The following is a 24,272-nucleotide window of genomic DNA, read 5'->3' as shown; positions in this document are numbered from 1 at the left end:
GCAGTCCAAACAGCTGAGCTTTTTCACCTCATGTACCCATCTCCACAAAGTATTATAGCTTCCTTCCAAATAAATAAATAAGATACAGATAGGTTTTCTATGTGTAGCAGGTTACTTGATAAGTAATGGGAAACTTATGGATCTGTGTCTGTTCGTGCTTTGAAATCTTAGCTCTAGGCCTTGTCCTGAAGAGTTGTCAGCTTCTGGCTTCCACGGATCACACCACACATTCAAAAGGCAGAAGAAACATTCGCTAAGCCTTCCAGCTTCTTTTCCCAGTGCAGCAAAAAATAATTAACATTACATTTTGGAGATGAGAAACAAGTTGCTGATGGACTAAATACTTTGGCCTAAGACCCCTAAGGATACAGGATAAAAATCTGAATTAAAACTTGGAAATGCTTTATTACTGGCTCTGTCGTTCCAGTAAGTCAATTTGATCCTACAGCAGAGTGGAAGGGAAAATCAAAACGATGTGGCATAAGCATCTTGTCACAACTCATTTCATTTCATTATTTTAAGTAAGAAAGAGAATAAGCAATTTATGTTATCTTTTTGTTCTTCTTGTTTCCTAATCTCTGTTTCGTATTTATAGTCCACACCTAAAATGATCATTTATAAAAAGCAAAGCGTAAGCTAAAAAAACAACTCTCCCCCAAGACAGGACCAGATTGTTGCCCTTCATATAAATTAATTGCTTACTTTGGACTCAATTAAACTCCCATTAAGATAAGCAATTTAATACTATTGCTACCATTTTATTAAGAGTGGCAGAGGGAGAAATCACGCTTTTCCCTATTACCACCTTGACACATGTGAGAAGGTGCTGTCAAGCATTTTTTTTTTGCGCTTAATGCAAAGTGTTCAAATCCTTGCTGGCAAAAGCAGTTCAATGGCTTCAATGAGGATATGATGGAACTGGTCCAGAGTAGGCTACAAGGATGTTCAGAGGGCTGGAGCATCTCCCATACAAGGAACAGGCTGACAGAGTTGGGCTTGTTCAGCCTGGAGAAGACAAGGCTCTGAGAAGACCCCATAGTGACCTTTCAATACACGAAGGTGCTACAAGAAAGCTGGGGAGGGACTGTACAAAGGCTTGTGAAGCACTGGCACAGGTTGCCAAGGGAAGTTGTGGCTGCCCCGTCCCTGGAAGTGTTCCAGGCCAGGTTCGATGGGGCCTTGGGCACCCTGATCTAGTGGGAGGTGTCCTTGCCCATGGAAGGTGGGTTGGAACTGGATGATCTTTAAGGTCCCTTCTAACACAAACTGTTCTATGATTCTATGATCGCTGACACCAATGAGGCTTTTACATCTCTACTCCTTCAGCAACACATGGTAATAAACAAATGTTTCCCTTCCCATTACAGGGAAACACATAGATTAAAATCTCACATTTTTAAATAACTACATTATCACAGTTTGAATTAAGCAGACTGACATGATTTGAGACTTATGTGACATGATAACCATATTGTCACTTTGTACAAATCATTGCAGCTCCCTTTGAGCTCTTGGAAGCTGACATAGCTTTGGCAATTAACAGCCTTTGTGATCTGTTCCCTGGTTTGGTTTTGTAACACAAATTGTGAGGAACATTGCAACACATCAGTCAAATAAAACAAGCACACAATCAACCTGCAGCCCTTGAGGTACATTCGATACATGTGCACAAATGTCACAGACAAAATGAGTCAATACTGCAAATGATTAACCAGATTTGCTTTCGTGCTTGCTCCTAGAAAATTCATGTAGAAATGACTGCAGAATGTTTGAACTTAATGTGAACAATACATTAATACATTCCAAGAATATTCTTGGAAGAAAAAAAAAGTTAATTTTTCAGTGTATTCTTTCAAAACCTGTCTCTTAGGGTGAGTGAAAAAGATAGGCATTTATGTATCATCTAGTTGTCTTAACTTCCTTTATACTCAGTGGAAAGAGCAGGCACTTTGAGGAAATGATTCATCTTATCCTAAAGCACGTCTAAAATTAATTAGACATCTTGTGCCCTAAAACTGCATATTTTTCTGCACTAGAAAAAGAGTTGATGATGATTATCTCTGATGTAGACACCTACATTTTATATGCCTAATGTTAACTGAGCCAGATTTCACCCTCAGAATGTTGAACATGCAGACAGAGAAATCGTACTATATGGCTTGCATTTCCAACCAAGATTGGATACAATTCTGAATTTGAATTTGAAAATGTTTGTTTGTTGATCACACATGGTTGATCACACATAACCAGGAACTGGTTATGATTTCAGTAAGTATAATCAAAGAAAGTGAAATATTAAGGTCATTAAGCTGTCAAGGCTGTTTCAGAATATAATACAATAGATATCATTGTGTATGTTTGTGTCCACTTGGAAAAGAAAAAAAAAATCAGCTTTAGACTCCAATCCTGTTACTAAATGCATTTATGTATAAGAAACTAAGAGAAAAAAGAACATTACATTGTGGGAGCTTTTAGTTGCTGATCTACCATAATGCAATTAAGAAAATACCTCATTCTCATTTCAGTGATTCCAGCGATAATCAAAAGTAGGTAGAACTATGCCACTGATTTTAAAGTGCAGTAAAAGCAGGGCCAGTGAGATCTGAACCCAACTTAGGCTTTAGACATAACTCTGAACTTTATCATATAATATTGTTCTTTCCTTTTAGCTGAACAATAGCCTAGGAAATTCAGAAACGGTTCTGCTGTTGAAAAGAAGAGCTACCACTGTCTGCTTTGATTCTTTTCTTCCTTTTTTTTTTTTTTTCCAAGGAGCAGCAAGTTCACTGACTTTGATAAAAACATTTCCAGACTTACATCAGCATCTGAACAGAGAATCAGGCCCCAAGTCACCCTCTGTTCCCCACTACCATGAAATAGATATTGCCTATATAGCTCATTTTAAAAGAATGCTTAACTTCTGTTGCATGGAATGTTCCTTGTTATGATTTCCAGGAGATGGAGGTCAGTACAGCTGGAGTGAAAAAGGGCTTGTTTTCAGTTAAATCTCTTCAAAAGGTGATAGCTGTGCACTGCCAATAGGAATTTAACAAAGATTTTCCTCTTTGCTATTGTGTCACAATTCACTGCCTTAAGAAAAAGAACACCTGCAATAAAATGAAGTCTGTCTAACACAATATAAAAAGTGTGAAGACTTGTTAAAGATGGAAGATTGAGACCTGACCCAAAATATTGTGGCAGAAATGACGATGATATAAACCACAACTGAAATGGGATTTTATATAATATCTGAAGCAAAGACAGATCTTTTACAAAGCCATAAAAAGCAATTGAGAAACAAGAGAGAGGATGTTCAAGAAGGCAGCAAACAAAGCAGGGATGGGTCCTTACAAATTGGTGTTTCTATCTCTATTGTGAAGGCAGGCAGTGAGGTGGCACAGTGGGGCACACACCTGCCCCACACATAACTAAGCAGAGGGCAAGGGTGCTGCCCACATAGCCCCAGCACGCACGACCAGCACGCAAGGCAGAGCAAGAATACGTGGTGCAGGCAGTGGCAGAGGAAGGAAACCTGGACGGGTGACTCAAAAGCCATTAACCAGCGCCCTGAGCATGGCTGTTTGCTTTCTTCTTCTGCTAAAGTTGTTTGCACTCAAAGCCTGCTCCTGTGAAAGGTTCACTCAGAGCTAAATGGTATATGCAGACTTGTAGGGAAAAAGGAGGTGGGGGAAGAGTGGATGTAAGAAGAAGGTCACTTTACAAATCTCCGGAACCACTTGTATTCATCCTTTGTGTTCTACTGCCTATTTGTTCTTTCAGTAACTGAAATAACCTATTTCCTGTGTCTAAGCCTCATCAGTTATGTGGTGCAGTGACAAAATGTGTTTTTATTACTGTGTAGTGTGGGACTATGATTATGAGCAAAATCCCAGCTGTTTCACAGAAAATAAGCCCATGTAGAGAGCTCCTCCTGGCTTTGTGAGGTGAGTAAGTGGTGGCAGTGCCGGCACCTGGGTCCCTCAAGCAGAAGACCTATTAGTTTGCACTGACATTACAGTGTTGCTTTGAAGCAAATCCATAGATCTCAAAAGGGGAAAAAAAAGCATGGAGAGAAAGGAATGATGAGGAAAAGGTACTTTATGAGTCTCCCAACCCCCTTGAGACTAAGAAGCGATACAGAGAGCTGCCACTATGTCCCTAAAGTAGTGTTGCTGCTACCAGCCCAAGTTACTGTGTGCCATGCACATCCCAATTTCTTTGGATAATAATTTGCTCCTGTGGTTCTGTGCGAGCAGAATTAAATATGCATTTTGTTCACACAGATCAAAAAGATACAGAAAACTGGAGATAGTGAGAGACAAGGCAAGTCTATGCCATTCCTGAGTCAAGGCAAAAAGAAATCCTCATTACGCAATTAAGCTACATGTAAAAGCAACACAACCTCTTGATAGATAAATAAAACACTTATTTGTGTTGTGCTAGTGGTCCTTTGTGCCAATGCACTGCTGCATTCATGAAAAACAGGAAAGCAGAACAAATTGTGAAGGAATGATTGAACTAATGCTTTGTTTAATTCATGCATCTTGGTATTCTCTGTCTTCTTGTAAGTATTAAATCGTAATTTGTTAAAGTATTATGTTTCAATTTATTGGTATTATCTTAAACTTAGTGATCTAAGTACCATTTGCAAAAAATGCCAGTTGCTAGCTTCTGTTAGTAGACACCCTGGAAATTAGGATGAGACAACCCCCCATTTTTAAAATCAGCAAAATTTACAACAATTTAGAGAAATTCAGCAGTCAAACATTACTTTTTCAGGTTTAGCACTCCCATGGCAAAATATTAAGAGCGGACCAAGGAGGACTGGAATATGCTACCTTCTGCACTTTTTGCCACTCACACATTTATTTACCTCAATTTTTATGGTAATAATAATAATAAATCTTACTGTTACAGCCTGCTCCGTATTACCCGTCAGAGAGGTTTGATTTTCAGGGCTAATACATACATGGTGCTGTTCAGCTACACATCTCAAGGCTCTTTAAGGCTGGGGAAGCTGAGATCAGTGATGTCAACCAACACATTGAAAAACTGAGTGAGTTAGACAGCTATGAACAGCATCCAAGACACTGTGCAGCTACTTCTCTCTCATGGCTGTTAATAAGTACTGCTAGCTATTATTAATTTGAGTTTATTGGCTTGCAATTTTTATAAGATTAATGATACTAGTACTTTGCCATGTGACAAATTTAAATCCATGTTTAATTTTTAATACTACAATCTACATTCTTTTTATACTATGTATCAATTCAGCTGTGTACACTGAAGCATTAAATATGTGCCAGATGCTGCATAGCAGTTTTCAGCTCTGTGTTTAAAGGCAGATACAGCCCTGGATGAGCAGCGAGGGTTGATCTTGCTGATACAGAGCACTGACACAGCTGAGAGAGGTGGTACCTGTCTATTGGGCAACATTCCATTTAGTTTTTTCAGTCATGGAAGGGCAGGGAGCAGGAAACAAAGACCTGTCTGGTAGATCAGGAGCAAGACTGATATCTGTGATGGCAAAACTGATTCACTATGCAAAATTCAGAAGAAAACACTGCCCACTGTGAACACCTTGGAAGGCAATTAACCCACAGAGTGCTCAAGTTTGAACTTTGTTGGTTGGAGATGGGCGGGAGAGAATGGAGCTCTAGAAACAGATAAAGAAAGGAAAGCCATTGCCATTCTTGCAGAAAAGGAGAAACATTTCTTTCCTGAATAGAGTCCTGTGTATGTCCATGTGTATGTGTTTATGTATGAATCTGTGTGCACAAATATAGAAAAAAATACTGCAAATGCTACTGCATATGAAAAAAAACCTGTGAAAACAGAAATTAGGAATAGCAATATGCTATTTCAGAAAGAAGTAAACATAAAAGTCCTAGGCAAATGCAATTACACTTGGCTCGTGTTCTTCACTTTGCTTTGCTGAGCTTTGCATGAAGGTCATTACAGAGACAGTTAAACTCATTTCCTAGGAAAATTCTGCCCAAGAAGACTATCTGAAATTAGGAAGAAGCAGCAGAGTATTTAGAAGTAGAGAATGAGGAACCAAAATACTGGAGAAGCATATTGCCTGGCTTAGTGAAGGATTGTTTCAGCTGTGGTCACTTGAAGAAGCACAGAGGGTGACCTGCTCACTCTGGTATTCTTTCTAGCTCTTTCTGATACTAGCACGATATGGGTTTGCCAGAATCCACAGAAAATGATACACAGTTCACCCACTCATAAGGTATTTTTATCTCAAGAGCTGCCCACAGGTGTGCAAACAGAGTAATGAGAAACAAATGAAGTCATCTGTGTAGATCTGTGCCTCATTTTTTGGTGTGACTCTCAGTCTGACTCAACAAATACAGTAGGACAGGTTGGGTACACACTGGACAGGAACAAGTTTTGCAGGAAAGTTCCTGGGGTTTCTAGTAGTCGAGTTTACCATGAGCCAGTTATGCACTCGCATGGCAAAGAATGGCAACAGTTTCTCCGGTTCCATTGCCAGCAGGTCAAGGGAAGTGATCTCTCCCATCTGCTCAGTTCTGGTAAGATACATCCGGAATGCTGTGTCCTGTACTGGGCTGCCCAGTACAAGAGAGACACGGGCATACATGAGCCACAGAAGGGTCACAAAGGTGACTGAGGGCTTGAAGCATCCACCACCTGAGGAAAAATTGAGAGAGCTGGGACTTTTCAGACTGGAGAAGAAAAGGCTCAGGTAGATCTTAGTAATACACATAAATACGCGATGCGATGGTATAGGGAAGAGGTTTTCTGATTCTTTCTGGAGGTGCATATCAATAGGACCAAAAGGCAAAGGACACAGATTGCAACACAAGAAATTCCAGCTAGATGTGAGGAATTCGGTTTTTATCATGAAGTAGTCAAGTACTGTAAAAGGGCATAAGGGTGTTGTGGGATCTCCATTCTTGGAAGTGTTCAGAAATTGAGCAGATGAGTAAGCTGATCTAAGCTTGCCCCCTTGAGCATCCTTGAACATCCCTTGAACATCCAGATGAGCTTCAGAGGTCACTTTCAACCCCAATTATTCTGTTATACTGTCTGTAGAATAGAGCTGTTCATGTCAGTACTTTACAATCTAAATTTCAAAACCAGGTCCAAAATCTGCCTAAAACTAAATCTCAGAGCTCTAAGAGCTCTAAGACGCCAGTCTTTTTTTTCTGGTACCTTATTTGTTCTACAATGTGTAATACGTGCTGAAAACGGGAATTCTGGCAGAAAAAGAAATGAGGGACTGTAACTGTTAAATTCAAACTTCGGCTTTTAATGATTTTGAAAGCTTTCTTACCTAGTTTTACATGTCCTCTTGATATAGATCAACACCAAAAAGAAAAAGAAACAATGAAAGGCCCAAAGAAAAGGGCTAAAGTATTTACACTTAACACACTATCCATCATGATCTAAATGATTCTTACATTACACTTCTCAGCTTAATTGTAAAATCTATTTGGAGTATTGACTTTATTGTATATCTGAACATGTTTCTGAGCATCGAACAAACAATAAGTAATAGCTGTGAGATCAGCTATGGCTGAGCAAATGACAGTCTGCTTCTTTAGTAATAAGTGTTATTACTGTCTGAAGAAGTAAAAAGAACAAATATGATGGTTGAACAACTAATATTTGCTTTCACTGAAATCTTCAAAATCGTTTTCTGTGTTATTTTTCAAACTTGACCACAATTTCATCATTTCATTACACTTAACTCTTCCTTGAAAGTTAGCAAATGAAGAGATAACAAAAGAAACCTGTGATGTATATTTACTGATGGTAATTTATTCCATTTATATAATAATTTATATAACTAAATGCAAGTAGAACTTAGAAGACAGTAATATGGCATTTCCTTAAATGTGTGTTTTGCTATATATTTTTAGTCCTCTTTCCTAAGGAAATCATAATTGCAGTACCCAGCTGTCTGTGAGTCTGTCTATCAATTTTCCGGTAAAATATTTTTTAACACATATGCCAGTTTCAACTATATTTGAATGGAAGACAATGGCACTAAGACACAGTCTAAGACATTAAATGCTCAAATATTAGCTTCCTGGAGATGAGCAGAGACCCAAAGGGATAAGAAGCATCCAAACACTGCACCTCCTTCCTGACAGCTACCGGTCAGCAGGCGAGTGCTACCTGCTCAGTCAACTCGCACACATTTCTTCATTAGCCATAGTAAGTGCTACTTCTTGCTCGCTCAATACGTTTTCGGGAAGAAGATTTTTATGGTATTCATGGTAGTGGTGGTCAAAAACCAAGGGGGTATCAGTCCTCAGTTCTTACGCTTTTAGCAATTCTAAATACTGCTTCATTCAGCTGTATGCAGCTTCTGGATTGCTTCAGACTGTACTGATACATATTAAGCAATGAATAAACACAAATGACAATAAAATGATGCGAGAAGAAAAATTAAAATAAAAAAATAGATTTGTTAAACTGAGAAGGCTGACTTGGGGTTTCATAATTTCAGCTTAAATAGGTATCTGGTATTAACTTTGGCTAGGCTTTCTCAGTAATAAATAGAAATACATTTCTTTTGAGGGCATATTTATTTTTACATATGAGTTGTGTATTTCATAGAAATATGGAAACAGAAGTTCAGTAAATATATAATAAGATTAAAGTAATGATTTTCTAATTTTGGAAGATACAACCTTCACCCTTAGGATGACTTGACTTCTGATTTCTAGCGATTTTAGCCAGAAATGCAAACAGATGCACTATTTTAGAATGCAGAAAGAAAAATAAAAATAAAAGAAAGAGGAAGAAAAGGAGTGAAAACTAAGAAAAACACATGGGCCTGATTCTTGCTGTGCCATATGCATTAAACGACTACTTTGACCCTAGCTGTTCAGATCATGTACTGCTTGCTGCCAGCACTAGCAGAGTAGTGGGTAGGTGATGGAAAATGCAATGTTACCATGTGTTTCAAGTATTCATTTCATCTTAAGCAGAAGTACTTTCTATTAAGTTTGGGGGAGCTCTTTGGAAACAAGAAGAAAAGAAGAAACACACAGGCAGGGATTTTTCCATCTCTCTCACCAACTTTCATCCTTTGATTCAAACAGACTATTTTTCCACTTTTAAAAGACCACCTGCTGAAAGTGTGGTGAAAAAAGATGTGTTGATAAACAAGGACATAAGGGTTCTTGACAGAACTATATGAATCACTAGAAATGCATTCTGCTATAAAAGCTATATCTGTTATATAAAATCGTGGAGATGTAATTTTATTTTTCTGTGTCTTCGTTTTAGATGCTTTTTTTCTATCTTGTCCTGGTAAGCTGGAAATGGAATGCTAAAAACAGCCTCTAATTTCATGCATGTATGGAAAATGAGGCTTTGTCTTTGTTTCTAGTCACTGATGCAATACAAATAAAGGAACATTTTATTTTTTTAAATAAAAATATGCAGCATATTTTTATTATAGCTGTGTTTTAACGGATGAAACAAAGATTCAGGCAAGTAAACTGAGGGGATAAATCAGATTTCGTGACATCCTTAATGGGGTTCTAGAAAGCATTCTGTTAAGCATAAAGAGTCCTCCCTAATTGTTCAGAGTATATGTGCATGCTCCAAAATGGAAACACACTTTCAGGGAGTTCTAGGGAAAGCTGACATGAATAAATCTTCATAAAATCATAGAAGCATAGAATGGTTTGAGTTGAAAGGGACCTTCAAGCTCATCTAGTTCCAACTCCCCTGCCACGGGCAGGGATTCCTTCCATCTCCATTTTCATTTTACTGCTTTTGCTGCTCCCGTGCAGCACTGAAACATATTTTTTTGGGATTATTTCTGAGGGTAAGCAACAGTGGTCATGTCAAGCATTACATTCCCTTGTGTTAAGCACCAGCACAGCCAAATCTGCCCTGAGAGGCCACGGCAAGGGAACAGTCCATGCCCAGAGCCACACCACCTCCTGCCATACACCAGGTTAACACTGGTAAATTAAAATACAGGTCAGGACCCGTTTGCCATGCTCAAAGGCAAATCATGTGCATTATTTTAAGTGGGCAATAAAGAAAATACTTCTGGCAAAAGTCTTGATGTTTGCAGCCTGTCTTTCTGAGACTGGGATTGCTGGATGATAGTCTGCCAGAGGAGCATAAAGGAGAAGTTTCACTCACAGGTAACAAAAAGATTTTTCCTGGTTATGTCTATTGTAAGATATTAAGGATGCAGTGTGTTCTCTCACCATCCTGAGAATTATTTCTGAAAAAGGGCTAAAGTTATCTTGGTATGCCTAGGTTGCCGCAGATTCTCAAGAGTAGGTGGAGATCTACTGACTCAGATAGGCTGAAGACATCTGTCTTACCGATGTATCGAAGAAACAACTCTGTGACCCCGCAGAAATGGATGCCTTGCTCTAGTGTTGTGTTTAAACACGGGTTTTGAGCCATGCCAATTGGCACTGATACAGAAACCAAGCAAAACATTTCCAGTCACCCCCAAATATCTCCAATTGCTACTGGAAACAGTATGGTCTTATGTGGGTGAGCATGATCAACGAAAAGGAGCATAGCTTTATTAAGAAAACTGCCACAATTCTCTAAGTCTTGGCATAGCCTTGACAGGTAAGATCTGAAACCTTTTCTGAGGCTGACAGTAGGGAGCAATCCAAGGAAACTTGCGCACAAACACTTGTGTGCAGGCTGCCTCTACTCTACCCTTCGAGAACAGAAAGCTGAAAATAAAACATCTCTTTACTTCACCTCTAAAAGAGTACAGGTTTGTCCCTTGGCCAAAACATCAACCTTACCACACTGATGCAAAAATCTGAAAGGAAGGTTATAAGATGGAAAACGCACATTCTGGATTGTGCATGGAGGGAGTTTGGATTTCAGATATCACTGGGTTTCAGGAGATAAATCTTCCCTGAAGATGACCCTCAGATATAGAGTGCAGAGGCAACTTCTACACCGAGCAAGGTACGTGGAGAGGAGAAAATAAATAAGAGAAAGTAATGAACTAAGAAAACATAGGAGACAAAAAGAAATAGAAAATTATAAGATTAAACTCGCACAAAAAGTGAGGAAATGGCAAGGTAATGATTTCCTCAGCTGGGCAGCTGGGAGATGACAGCGAGCAGAAGACACCAGGTCAAGAAAGTGTGCATCAGGTAAAGGCAGGGGAACAGCTCATGTGCTCTGCTTTTTTGAACACAGCCAGTAAAAAGTCTCTGGCCTTCACTGAGATCCACAGTCATGAGAGGTTACTTGCTTGAGGTCCATAGGCATAAGAAGTGTGAATGTGTATCTAAACGGGCAGTCATTTGAGAAGAAACCCACAAGCCCACGAGCCAGTTTTTCTCCCTTCATTAGCATAGATTTAAGGGCAAAGCACTTTGAGTTACAGTCTTATTACTGAGATTTAATTACTTTTCCTAAATGTTCTGCAGAACATTTACTTGTACATTGTGAAGTATTACAGTATAGTCACAACTTAGGCTCTCAATTACAGGAGAACTAGGCAGGAAAGAAGTTGAGTTAATTAGAGTCACTGAAGCTTAATCAATTCCTCTGTGTATGCAGGGAAGAGCATGGCAACTTTTAGTCCATTTGCGAAGCCACCTTACCTGTCTGCTACAGGTTATTAAGACCTTCATGCAAAGGGAGAAAGTCAATGGCTGATATTTTGAGATGGCTGTTATTTTGCACTTTCTACCCTGGGCTAAACTCTACTTGCTTCAATCCCATTTTGTGCAGACTAAATGTTTTTGTGCCTGAGACAAGTTCTGACTGCCCATCCTTAAACAGCGCTTGATGTCTGAAGGTGTTCTCATTTTAAAGTCCCCAAACAGCACTCCAGGCCTACTTATAGATCAGCTTGTTTAGAAAGACCAGGACCTTCACAATGGAGAGTAAAGCTGTAGTTCTTCTGCATCCTTTGTCTAGCCTGACTATAATGCCGTTCCTGTTTGTACAGTGACTTTCCTTTGGAAGGATGGAGAAGATCTCCAGGCATGGTGGGGAAGAAGAAAATTCACATGACCTCGGAAAATTACAGACATATCCTGAAATATATGAATTTCAATTTAATTAGAAGTGTGAATATATATCTATATATATATGGGGAGTCACTACAGAGAAAAGAGAAAAAAACACATTCCCCAAACCCAATTTCTCTCACATCATTTACACAGATTTAAGGGGAAAGGCTTTACATTTAGGTGTGAATAAACACCAGCACAAGTACAGAAGAGCTCATTTCCTGGATAAAACTAATCCCACCCCAAATCAATCAGTAGCCAGATGAATCACTTCCTAAAAGTGCTTGGATGATAAATTAAGATACAGGTATGTTGCAAGTAAGGTGTTAACTCATACCCTCCACTCTCCCTGTGCAGTTAATGGGAAAAGAACTCAATTAGCTTTTGGGCTCACCCTGCAGAGATGTTAACCAAACTCACCACATCTGATTCAGTTGGTTAAGGCCAGGCACGTCATTTCTATGAGGTACCATGCCTGCATTATTTCTGACATGTAAAATTCAGATCTGTATGAAGTCAGAGAACGTCAAAACCTAATCACATTAAAATCAATATCCAATTCAGTTCTGCATGGTCTGAACAAAGAACACGGGTTATGTTCCAAAAAGGAACTGACTATGCAGATGACAATCTGGAAAGAAAATGAGTAGCAGCTCCTGGAAGCAAATAAAAAGTGCACATGAGATCAGTGTGATCTAAATGCACCCGGGATGACTTCACTTTGCTTTGGAACTGAGTGGATACTCAGTAGATAGACCTACGCAGGATGGTGGGTGTACTTTAAGACTTATGTTAATACAGCATACTTTTTCTAAGTCACATTTGCATTCCATGTACAAGAACTCAGGTACCTACACACACACACAGAGCTGAAAGAGAAATTATTTTTTTGAATGTATTTTAAAAGGCCCTCAAATGGGTGTTCTGTTTTACTACAACATAGGCTGAACTGTGGGAGGATTTCATGATAAGCTATAGGAAGCATGTCTTTAAACATAATGGCATTCAGAACAAAAAAAAATTTGCCAGATGAATATCTTAGCAATATGGCAATATCTATTCTTCTCTTGGCAACAGCCACAGAAAATGTCCTTGTTAAATCAGCCATACTATTAATTCTCCATTTCCTTCTTTATCTTGTGCCAGTGAAAGCAAAATTGATGTATATATTTCTATGAGTACTATTTGAGGCATTTCTGTATCACAAACGACATTTTATATTTCTGTGACTTCAGTCGCAAACGCATCATGAACATTTTTTGCAATAAAGTCTTTAAAATTCTCATAGTGAGTAGGCAAAGAGAAGCAGCGTGGTGGCAGAGTATCTACCACCAGCAGATGGCATTCATTCCCTGTAGTTCCTGCATCGGTGGCAGCTGGTCCTGAACGGTGCATTTGCACCACATCAGTATAATATGTGGGATCATGGGAGAAGCAGATCGTTAATCCTAAGTTATTTTCCTGTCATTTGACATTGAGGGTTGGAACTGGATGATCTTTAAGGTCCCTTCCAACCAAAACTATGCTACGATTCTATGACAAAATAGTCCTTTCAAAGCATTATTTTATTTTTTTCCCCATACTTTAAGAAAGAGCTAATACATAAGCACTATAAGGAGATAGATTTGCCACATCAGAGCAGCAGGATTTCATATTCACTTTACACACTTATATAGGTACTACCCAGTGCAAGCCGGTCTGCCTGACTCAGTATTTTCTTTCTATAATAGCAGATTTCCATGAATAACTGATGCAAGAACCTGACCTTCCTTACTAATTCAACAGCGCCTTTATTCTACTCTTCTTCATGTCCATAAATACTCCACTAAGGAAATAAAATTATCAGTTTTAATACGTGTAATAATAATTCTAAAGTATTTTATGGCTAGAAATACATACGGTGAATAGAATGTTAATATTTGATTCAAGTAAGGCTGTTTTCTTTCTTCAATCAAAACTGAATTTTACTTCTATGGTGGAACAGAATGAGGACATCTTAGAAATGAAACCACACCATATTTTTCTGTCAGCCCTAAGACCCTGATGCAAGATGTATCAGGCATGGAAGTGCTGGGACGTGGGGCCAAACGTCCAGCCTGCTGGCACCCTTTACCCACAGACCTGCTGAGTGGGAAAGGTGGGGCTTACTTCGCTGATGTGTCAGCTGTTATGACAAGAGTTTTCTAGGAAAGGAAAACAAAGCAGGCAAGTGGACATACAAATACAGACCCATGAGGAAAAACGAAAGCGAAAGGAATCTCATTTCTACTGAGAACATAAATGAAATATAGTGCACAATGGTATCTCATCTGGAGTTTCAGTAATGTGCTTACAGTGACATTAAAAGCAGGTATTACCTGTTCTAAGAGATTCTGAAGCCTCTCTATTTCACAGTCTATTACAAATTTCTTTTCCTGCCTTCGGTCCAGGTCTTCTAAAAGCCTCCTGTAGCTGGCATCATTAAAATTCTCCACACAGATGGCACTGACTTGCCAGCTATTTTGTCCCGCTTTTTCCATTATAGCTTGAAGTATTGAATAACCTAAAAGAAAAGGATACAATACAGTAGTAACACAATCATTGCATATTTTTGAATACGAATTGTCCTTAGTCAATATTAGGTCTCTTAATGTTTGCTCCTGCAGGGAAGGGAATAAGAGACTGTTTGTATCTCTCTCGCTGCTGCTAGCCACGATCAGTGCACAGTATGCAGTTAACCAAAATTAACAATTGCTGTGATCAGAATCCTTGGAATGACTCCCAGCATTATAGATAAACTTTATATGATTTATATGCATGAAGTCTTCCAGTCAAGTATTCAGCTTCTCAGACTGGTTTTGTGCAGGTTTCTATATCCAAGCATTACATGACACAGTAAAGAAAAAATCTGATCTGATTCATTCACCAGAAGTACTTGTATACTAAAAAAGCAGTATGCTAGACATTCAAATGCTTTGCTTTTTGTTGTTGTTGGGTTTTTTTTTGAACACCTAATCCAAGTAGGTTTTAATGCCTCTCAACAAGATTTTTTTTCATTTATTTATAAATACTTATGCCAGTATAGATGTGTGAACAGAAATTATATTGATCCTGTAAGCTTTAATCAATGTATGCAAAGTGATTAGAGGTCAACGATGAAGGGCACCAAAGGAGCATTAATTATTACTACTGGCAGGATTATTGCTCTTTACTATTATCAGTATTTGATGCCTCCTTTGTCATCTTTGAGCCCACTCACAGAACGGAAAGGCAGCGTCCTCTCTGAGGTCTCCATTTGAACCTACAGGGCACGCTCCCTGCCCACAGTCTGTGTGCCCTGATCCATGAACAGTTTGCCTTCATCCCTCTCCTAATCCTTTCTCACTGGAGGTGTGCAGTACAGAGGCAGGAGAAGAGCTCCTGATATATCTTAGGACAGCTTGCAAGTCTAGCTTTGACTTATCCAACCAGTTCCTAAAGTAGAAAGCATGTATTATTCCATCTTTTATTAAGCGTAAATGATGAATTTGTTTAAAGCAATGAAGATTGCACACCTCTGATCCAGAGTTAATCTTTGAGAAAGACAGAATGGACAGATATGTCTGTCAATAACATACCGATACAAATGACGCAATTCAGAGGAGATGCCCCTATCCATAATCCCAACATGAAATGCTGTGGCTTTTTACTCATTATGTCACTGAATGAAAGATTTCAGCTCTTGAAAATCGTCCTTAGTGATGTGGCTACATAGCGGTGGCTCCTTTGTCCCTTCAACAAGAGGGTCCCATGCCTGAGTTCAGTGATGCCCAGCTGTCATTTTAATGGACCTGAAGATGCTACTGCATAACAGAGTCCCCGTAAGAAGCATTAAGTATTCCCACAGACTGCAAGAGGAATCTTAGTAAGTTACATGTCAGAAAGAATTCTTTTGAGTGTGCTGTTGCTAACCAATTAACTATCAGAGGACCTACAAAACCACCAAACCCCAAGTCTGCCTTCAGTCAAATAAAAGTAGACAACAGTTTTATCAGAATATGAAGATTTTAGGACACATGAGAAACTAATCCTCTTGCAAATCTAGGAGTAGCTATTTTTCTTCTGGCTCCCAAGAAATTTGCAGTCCTCGAAATATTAACTTAAAATCTGTATCTTCTTACCATTATGACACTATGCACCCGCACTCTGAAATCAACTCTTATTACTTTTTTTCTCCAATTCAGATAACATATTTAAGATAAAAATACAAGCATTAATAATGAAAACATAAACCTCATAACATATATTATCATATAAATGAGATACATTTTTGCAACAGTATGTTCTTAAGAAGTGAATTCAAATATGTGATATATTCAAACACTTCTATACTCAGCATATATTATTAACCCAATGGCTGTTTTATTTTTCAAAGAACCATACAGATTTCCTGTTAGATGCTGCATAATTATTCTGCTTTTCCTGTTACTATATTCAATCTCCTTTTTGCCTGTAATTATCTCTGCAAATCATGACGAGATTATTTCCCAAACATTGTGTTTCTTGCTTCATTTCCTACTCCTTTCCACATATAGACACATATTAAAACTACTCCAGTGTTACAGGGGTTCCAGCTTCATTTACACTGTAACTCTGACTTGATCTTTGCTACAAAGGCAGTCAACATTTACTTAATTCAGCTTCCTGACACAAATTAACATTTTCTTTGATTCTGAATGAATGGGTTTTGAAACAGTAATTGACATCCTCTCATTCCTTTCTTATTTCACTTGGGCAACTTTACTAAGATGTGTTTTGATCAAAGTAGGAATTTATCCCAGCATAAAGTACGGCAAATATCAGACAAACACACAGACAAGCTTTTCTTCTACCTTGGATCTAGGTTTGACTTCCCGCATTTCATTTGCAACTGCCTTCATCTAGGCATTTGAAGCTTCTTATCAGTAGCTAGCATTCAGATGGGGGTTTCCATGTTAGCACATCTTTAACACGTAGTAAAATACAGCTAAATAGTAGTAACTGGATGTACTGCTACATCTCCATCAGAAGAGTTCAGAACCCCCATGCAAGTAATCAGTGGCATGGTCATCTATTCCCTGTGCAGGAGGAATTTTTCATATAACAGACTGAGTTTCTCAGAATGAATCAAGGCATTCACAGGCTCAGTTTGCATAAAAATTAGACATGCTGAGGAGAAAGCTTATTTGTCCAAAATAATTGGCTACAGCTAACGGGGTGGGGGGAATTAATTATATGCAGTGCTGCAAACATTTTATAAGTTAAAACCCCTGACACTATTCTGGGGTAATTCTCAGAAACTGAGTGCAGCATCTTTATTTAGACAGAATTCTTAAACTTCAGGAAGATTTTTGCCCAAGTAAAGACAGCAGACATGAATCCTATAGCTGTCATCTAACAGGTATTTATTTTCTAGACGTAAAGAAGAATTTCTTCCAGACACAAGGAAGAATTTCTTCACGATGAGAGTGGTGAGGCACTGGCACAGGTTGCCCAGGGAAGTTGTGGCTGCCCCATCCCTGGAGGTGTTCAAGGCCAGGTTGGATGGGGCCTTGGACATCCTGATCTCGTGGAATGTGTCCCTGTCCATGGCGGGGGGTTGGAACTGGATAATCTTTAAGGTACCTTCCAACTCAAACTATTCTATGATTCTATGACTCTGATTATCTGCTGTCTATCCTCAGTTATGCTAAAGACAGGCGAATGATTAATTTTCTGGAATATATTCCATGCCATGTATTGTGGAATAATATTCCACAATAAAAGAAAACTTAAAATCCCCCAGACTAACTCAAATCACCTGAGATGCACAATCAATGCTTTTCAAAACTATCTAAAAATATTGTATAGGACTATGCCAATAAATAAAAGTGAGATGAGTTCTCACACAGTTATATTTGTGAGATCCCAGGAAAGTTGTGGCTGCCCCTCCCTGGAGGTGTTCAAGGCCAGGTTGGATGAGGTCTTGAGCAGCCTGATCTAGTGAGAGGTGTCTCTGCCGATGGCAGGGGGTTGGAACTGGATGATCTTTAAGGCCCCTTCCAACCCAAACTATTCTATGATTCTATGATTCTATATAGTAACCCTTCCATGCCAACTAATTAAACTTTGAAATGTAAATAACACATTTGTCAGAAAAAGGAATTTGTTGTGCCAAACATAATTGGTGAAACCTGAAAGTATGAAAAAGCTCATGGTCCTTCCTAGAGTTTAGTTTGTCTTTTTCTTTTTTAATCGGCAAATCTGTGAATAAGATAAAACACCAATACAAGTGCCCTGAAACATACATTAAGTCCTTCCCAAATGCCAGGATGCTATATGCAAGAATGGCTTCTTGTCCCTCTATGTTGTACTGATTCTGGGGAATTTTCCTCAAATGACCTGGGATGAGAAATCTGACAGCTGCTTTCTATAAGTCATTGTTCAAATGTAGATACTTGTCACAACTGCTTAATGACCAGTACTACCAATCATCCCACCTCAATATACTGGAACACAATCAGAGACAGGGAAAGTCTGAAAACATTTTATTTTGTTGATCTCTTCTCTCTGTTCTCTGCTCAAGTGGAATTGTGAATACACAGCTTTTTTTTTTTTTTTTTTTTTTTTCATGTCTGGGAAACCCCCCCCCCAAACATGAAAACAAAGAGTTATTCTATTCTTTTCCTGTAAAATCAGATTCCTTCCCTAATAGAGTTATTCTATTCTTTTCCTGTAAAATCAGACTCCATACCTCACTCCACACTCCAAAGGCATTTTTCCAGTGCAAAGTGCATCAGCCACACAAACCCAATGCTAGATCTGCATCTGGTCTTGCATGTGTTTAGAGAAAGAATACTACTCCTTCAGAGAGACTTAGATATCTTCTGGAGGTCAAACTGTTTAAAACACTTCAGCAATTTTGGTATTTAAGAACACACTTTAAGTGCAGGGGTTTGGGAGTCCAGGATTCTTCATAGTCACTGCAACATTGCAGTGATTGGAACCGACACACAACCACCCTCCACCCAAGTAGTGGAAATGAGAGTAATCTTTTTTATTTAAAAAATTCAGTGACCTTTCAGGCTGTTTTTAGTCTTCTGCTGTGCCAGAAAGGCTTTCCCTTATCCAGTTTTGTTTCAGAAGTCAATCACTTAAGTTCATTTATTTCCATTTAAATGAAAAGTAAAATCAGACATCTAAATCTCTTCAGTGTGTTCAGAAATAACTGAAGAGATAGAGGAGCGTATCTTGACTTATTTTTCTGCTGGAATGTACATGATCAGCTTCTTTCCTTTCTTTTTTTTTTTTCTTTCTTTTTCTTCTTGCTTGCTTTTGCCCGAAATATTTCAGTGATCAGTTACAGTGATATATCTAAATCTCAATAACTCTGATCTTCCCGCAGCCTTTTCATTCTGGGAAACCATCTCCCCAGTCTCTCTAAGTGCGTGCAATCATTCCTGATGGTCTTGCCAGGAGACAGACAGCAAAGAGGCTGTCTGCTCCAAACAGTAGCACCTGAAGTAATAATTCTTATTTTGGAACTGCTGTGCAGAAAGTAACTTATTATTAATTTTCTATGATGAAAAGGATGCGATATTTACATCTTATTACTGTATTTCGCTCTGGCTAGCAGATTGAAAATACCGAATGACAGAAGTTAACTGTTTAATATACTTGGAAAGAGCATATACGATATATTTTTTAGTAGAAAGGACCTCTGATGAACACAGTTTTTTTTCCAAAGATAAGCATCATATAATGCTTGTTACTGAAATGTAAATTCATTTTCTTCTCTTCCTGTCCAATTAACTTTCAAATAGGAACTGATCCCATTCCCAAGATTAACTATGATCCCAGCAGCCACAGACACTGAAATGATGGAGTTATTTCATGAAAGCCACTTCCATCTACTGGAATTTATATTAGGATCAGTAGAAGAAACAATTTTTTTATAAATCCAACACACAGAAGAATTGAAGAATAAATGAGCAAATCATTTGATATGGATAAACCAATATATTTGACACTCAGGACTGGATTCTTGTCACTTAACTCTAGCTCTCAGTAAAGTAGTTGTCTAAGTTAATCATCCAAGCTTTCAAAGGAGAGACATATATCCCATAAAAAAGCATTTTTTTTTTTGGTCTCAGATATCTATCTCAGGTGCGTTTTCCTCTTTCTCCAAGGATTACTGAAGGAGTCTAGACATGAGGCTTAGTGAGAATACGTGTAACTTCTCTAGTCAAACCTTGGTGAGATGAATTCAGACCCTACAGTGATGAGAACCATATAAGACATTTACAGTGTGAGTGCTGCACGACTGTATGTTCAATCAACAGCTACAAACACTCAAACTCACACGCATTTTAGTTTTCCTTATTATGATGAATACCTTTTATCAATATATAGTTTTGTTTTAAATTTTTGGTCAGTATTCAGCTTCCAGAACTTGAACACAATCACTAAGGTTTATAAGCTCTATGACGTATGATAATTCATTCACATGCCTGATTTCCTCTGGTGCTGGAGAAGAACATCCAACAAAAAGTACATCCAAAGTGGTCAATTTAGATGACAGAAGGAAAGCTGGAGTTGCAGGTATGTTCTGAGTCCTTCTTGGGTCTAATTTACAGTAATGACACATAGATTCAAAAATAAGACAGGGAGCTCAAGAAATAATCCCACCTCTTTATCCCTCCATCCCCCAAGACAGATAAATTATATTTAAATCATTCTAGATAGATATCTATCTTTGTCCTTAGAAATCTCTAAAGAGGATTCTGTATCTTCCTAGGCAATACATTCATTGCTTAATTATCCTTATCATTAGGAGATGTTTCCTAAAGTCTAACCTAAGTATCCCTTGGCACAATTTAAAGCCACTCACTCTTGTTCTATCACCAGCAGACCCGGAGAACAATTTGTTCCCTTCTTTAAAGCAATCTTTTACATAACTGAAGACTGCTGTTTCATTTCTTTTCTGTCTGTACTTCACTTGCTGAAACATGATTCTTTCTTCCAGGTTTTCCTTGTGGAACATGTTTTAGTCTAGATTCTGACAATTTTCCACACTTTCCTCTGGATATATTGCAATTGATCCAAGTCTTTCCTGAGATGCATTGGTGAAAATGTGATCTATTTTAAAAATGTATTCCAAAGAACACATAGTTCTTTCAGTTTTTTATTGTATGCTAGTTTAACAAATGTACTTCATCCGAGTCATTAGCAAAGATACTGTGGAAAACTGCAACCGGAATGGATCACTACTTAATATCTCCTTATCTGACAGTGAACCTCATATACTTCTGTCTCCATTCAAGTGTGTGACCAGTGTTTCACATGTCCTCTAGAAATTTCGTCAAGGCAAAATTTCTTTAGCTCGTTTAGCAAAATGTCATGAAAAGTGTGTAAAAAGTCATACTAAAATGAGACATCTATTTTTTTAAACAATGTTTACAAAATCAGTTACTTTGTAACAGAAGGAAATTTGCTTTATCTCACATGATTTGTTCCTGAAAAATCCGCATTTGAGTTTACTTAGCTTTCCAAATACTATGTACTTTCAAACACATCTGTTATGAAGTAGGTGATGAATTATACTATCAATGATGAGGGTAATTTTCATAGAATCATAATAGAACAATTGGAGTTGGAAAGGACTTGTGGTAAATGGAGTTAACTCCACCTGGAGGCCGGTCACACGTGGTGTCACCCAGGGATCAGTGCTGGGCCCAGTCCTGTTCAATATCTTTATCAATGACCCAGATAAGGGCACTGAAGCTCTTCAAAGGGATCTGAACAGGCTGGACCGCTGGGCTGACACCAATGGCATGAGGTTCAACAAGGCCAAATACCTGGTCTTGCCTTTGGGGCACAACAACCCTATGCAGTGCTACAGATGAGGAGAAGTCTGGCTAGAAATCTGCATGGAGAAGAAGGACCTGCGGGTGTTGATTGACAGCCGACTGAACATGAGCCAGCAGTGTGCCCAGGGGGCCAAGAAGGCCAGTGGCATCTTGGCTTGGATCAGAAACAGCATGTGTGACCAGCAGGTCCAGAGAGGTGATTCTCCCTCTGTACTCGGCACTGGTGAGACCGCACCGTGAATACTGTGTTCAGTTCTGGGCCCCACACCACAAGAAGGATGTTGAGGCTCTGTAGTGTATCCAGAGAAGAGCAACGAAGCTGGTGAGGGGATTGGAGAACAAGTCTTATGAGGAGCGGCTGAGAGAGCTGGGGTTGTTTAGCCTTGTGAAGAGGATGCTGAGGGGAGATCTCATTGCTCTCTACAACTACTTGAAAGGAGGTTGTGGAGAGGAGAGACTCCCAAGTGTCAGGCGACAGGACCGGGGGAATGGCCTTAAACTGCGCCAGGGGAGGTTCAGACTGGATATCAAGAAAAAAATAGTTTACAGAAAGAGTCATTGGGCACTGGCAGAGGTTGCCCAGGAAGGTGGTCGAGTCACCACCCCTGGAGGTATTTAAAAGATGGGTAGACGAGGTGCTCAGGGACATAGCTTAGTGGCGGATAGGAATGGTTGGATTTGATGATCCAAAAGGTCTTTTCCAACCTGGTGGTTCTCTGATTGTATGCTTCTATGACTTTTAAAGGTCACCTAGTCCAACTCCCCTTGATTAGGTTGCTCAGAGCTCCATCCAATCTGACCTTGAAAGTTTCCAGGGATGGGGTAGCTATTACTTCTCTGGGCAACCTGTTCAAGTGTTTCACCACCCTCATTGTAAAAAATGTCTTCCTTACATCTAGTCTAAATCTAACCTCTTTAAGTTTAAAATCACTACCTCTTGCCTTACTACGACAGGTCTTATTAAAAAGTCTGTCTCCAATTTTGTTACAGATGGTACTGAAATGAAATCAATGAAATAATGGATGCAGTTTAGCCATCTTTTCTATCACTATTTTGCTTCAAAGATTTCAAAATATTTGATGATGAAGGAAATTATCCTTATGATCTCTATTTCTCACCTCCCAGAGATCTATGACCTCGAGTATTTTCTCAGTATTGTTAGACACCTCCAAAACAAGTTCTAGCATCGGTTTATGGTCAGACTATCTGTTTTTCTCTCCCTTAATCATAGAATCATAGAATCTTTGAATCAATAGAATCATAGAATAGTTCTGGTTGGAAGCAATCTTAAAGATTATCCTGTTCCAACATCCATGCCACAGGCAGGGACATCTGCCACTGGATCAGGCTGCCCAAGGCCCCATCCAACCTGGCCTTCAACATCTCCAGGGATTGGGCAGCCACAGCTTCCCTGGAAACTTGTTCTGGTGCCTCATCACCCTCACGGTGAAGAAATTCTTCCTTATGTCTAGTCTAACTCTGCCCCTCTCCAGTTTGTACCCACTGCCCCTAGTCCTAGCACTACAAGCCTTTGCTAACAGTCCCTCCCCAATCCTGTAGAGACTGGTACCTGTGAAACTTCAGCTGCAGTATTCAATAAAGCTTCTTTCTAGAGGAGGACATAAAGCTCCAAGAAGATGTTGCTAATATATTGCAACCATGAGCATTTTTTTTTTTTTAAAGAAGACTTAAGTGGAAGAAACGTGAGTAGGTTACATGCTTTCAGTGAACATATGGGAGGAAGTTTGGCTTACTCCACAATGGGAACACATGATCACAGTTCTGGCTATGTCAGCTTCCATTTATGCTACACCCACTCTGCAGGAAGATGTTTTCCACTTAGCATTTCAGAGTCTTCATATGAACCTTCATATGAACTGCACTATAAAGGAGTCTCATCAAAGTGTTTAGTGATAAAGATGAGCAGAAACTCAGAGGAACTGAAGAAAAGCCCTAGTTTTGAAGGCAATCTCATAGTTTTGCTTTTCTTTCACATTTTTGTTTCTCTAAATGCTTTCAAACTTGCATCTATGACCAGCATATTTTCTTGCGACAAACACACATAGATATGAATAGATATGAATACATTCAAGCATATTTCAGTTATATGCCAGAAGTACAAAGAATCATAGAATCATAAAATCATCAGGTTGGAAAAGACCTCTCAGATCACTGAATCAAACCACTCCTATCTGCCACTAAACCATGTTCCTGAGCAGTTTGTCTACCCATCTTTTAAATACCTCTAGGGATGGTGACTCAACCACCTCCCTGGGCTTTTATTTATCTATAATATAGTTATGCCAAAGGGTTCAGCTAGAACTGGCTCAATTGAGAAGTCTTCAGCTACTCTGAACTTTACAAACAGCACCAAAGACACATTCTTAGCAAATATTAGCAAATTCTTGCTACCAGCTTT

The 24,272-nt window shown here is 38.9% G+C and overlaps 1 protein-coding gene across 11 annotated transcripts in view; it reads right to left on the bottom strand.

The window, feature by feature from the left end:
* Positions 1-24,272, bottom strand: part of GRIA4 (glutamate ionotropic receptor AMPA type subunit 4) — a 242,939-nt gene that overhangs the window by 80,644 nt on the left and 138,023 nt on the right. For all 11 annotated transcript variants that reach the window (XR_008449533.1, XM_054064344.1, XM_054064340.1 and 8 more), the window contains one exon: positions 14,366-14,550. Coding sequence is in view for 10 of the 11 variants with exons in the window: in XM_054064344.1 (XP_053920319.1) it covers positions 14,366-14,550 (185 nt within the window). In the remaining variant the exon portion in view is untranslated. The remainder of the gene's footprint in view (positions 1-14,365; positions 14,551-24,272) is intronic.

This window comes from Cuculus canorus, chromosome 1, assembly GCF_017976375.1.
Source record: "Cuculus canorus isolate bCucCan1 chromosome 1, bCucCan1.pri, whole genome shotgun sequence".
In the NCBI taxonomy this organism is placed as follows: Eukaryota; Metazoa; Chordata; class Aves; order Cuculiformes; family Cuculidae; genus Cuculus; species Cuculus canorus.
The sequence above is the reverse complement of the archived record's forward strand: the minus strand, read 5'-3'. Positions and strand labels throughout refer to the sequence as shown.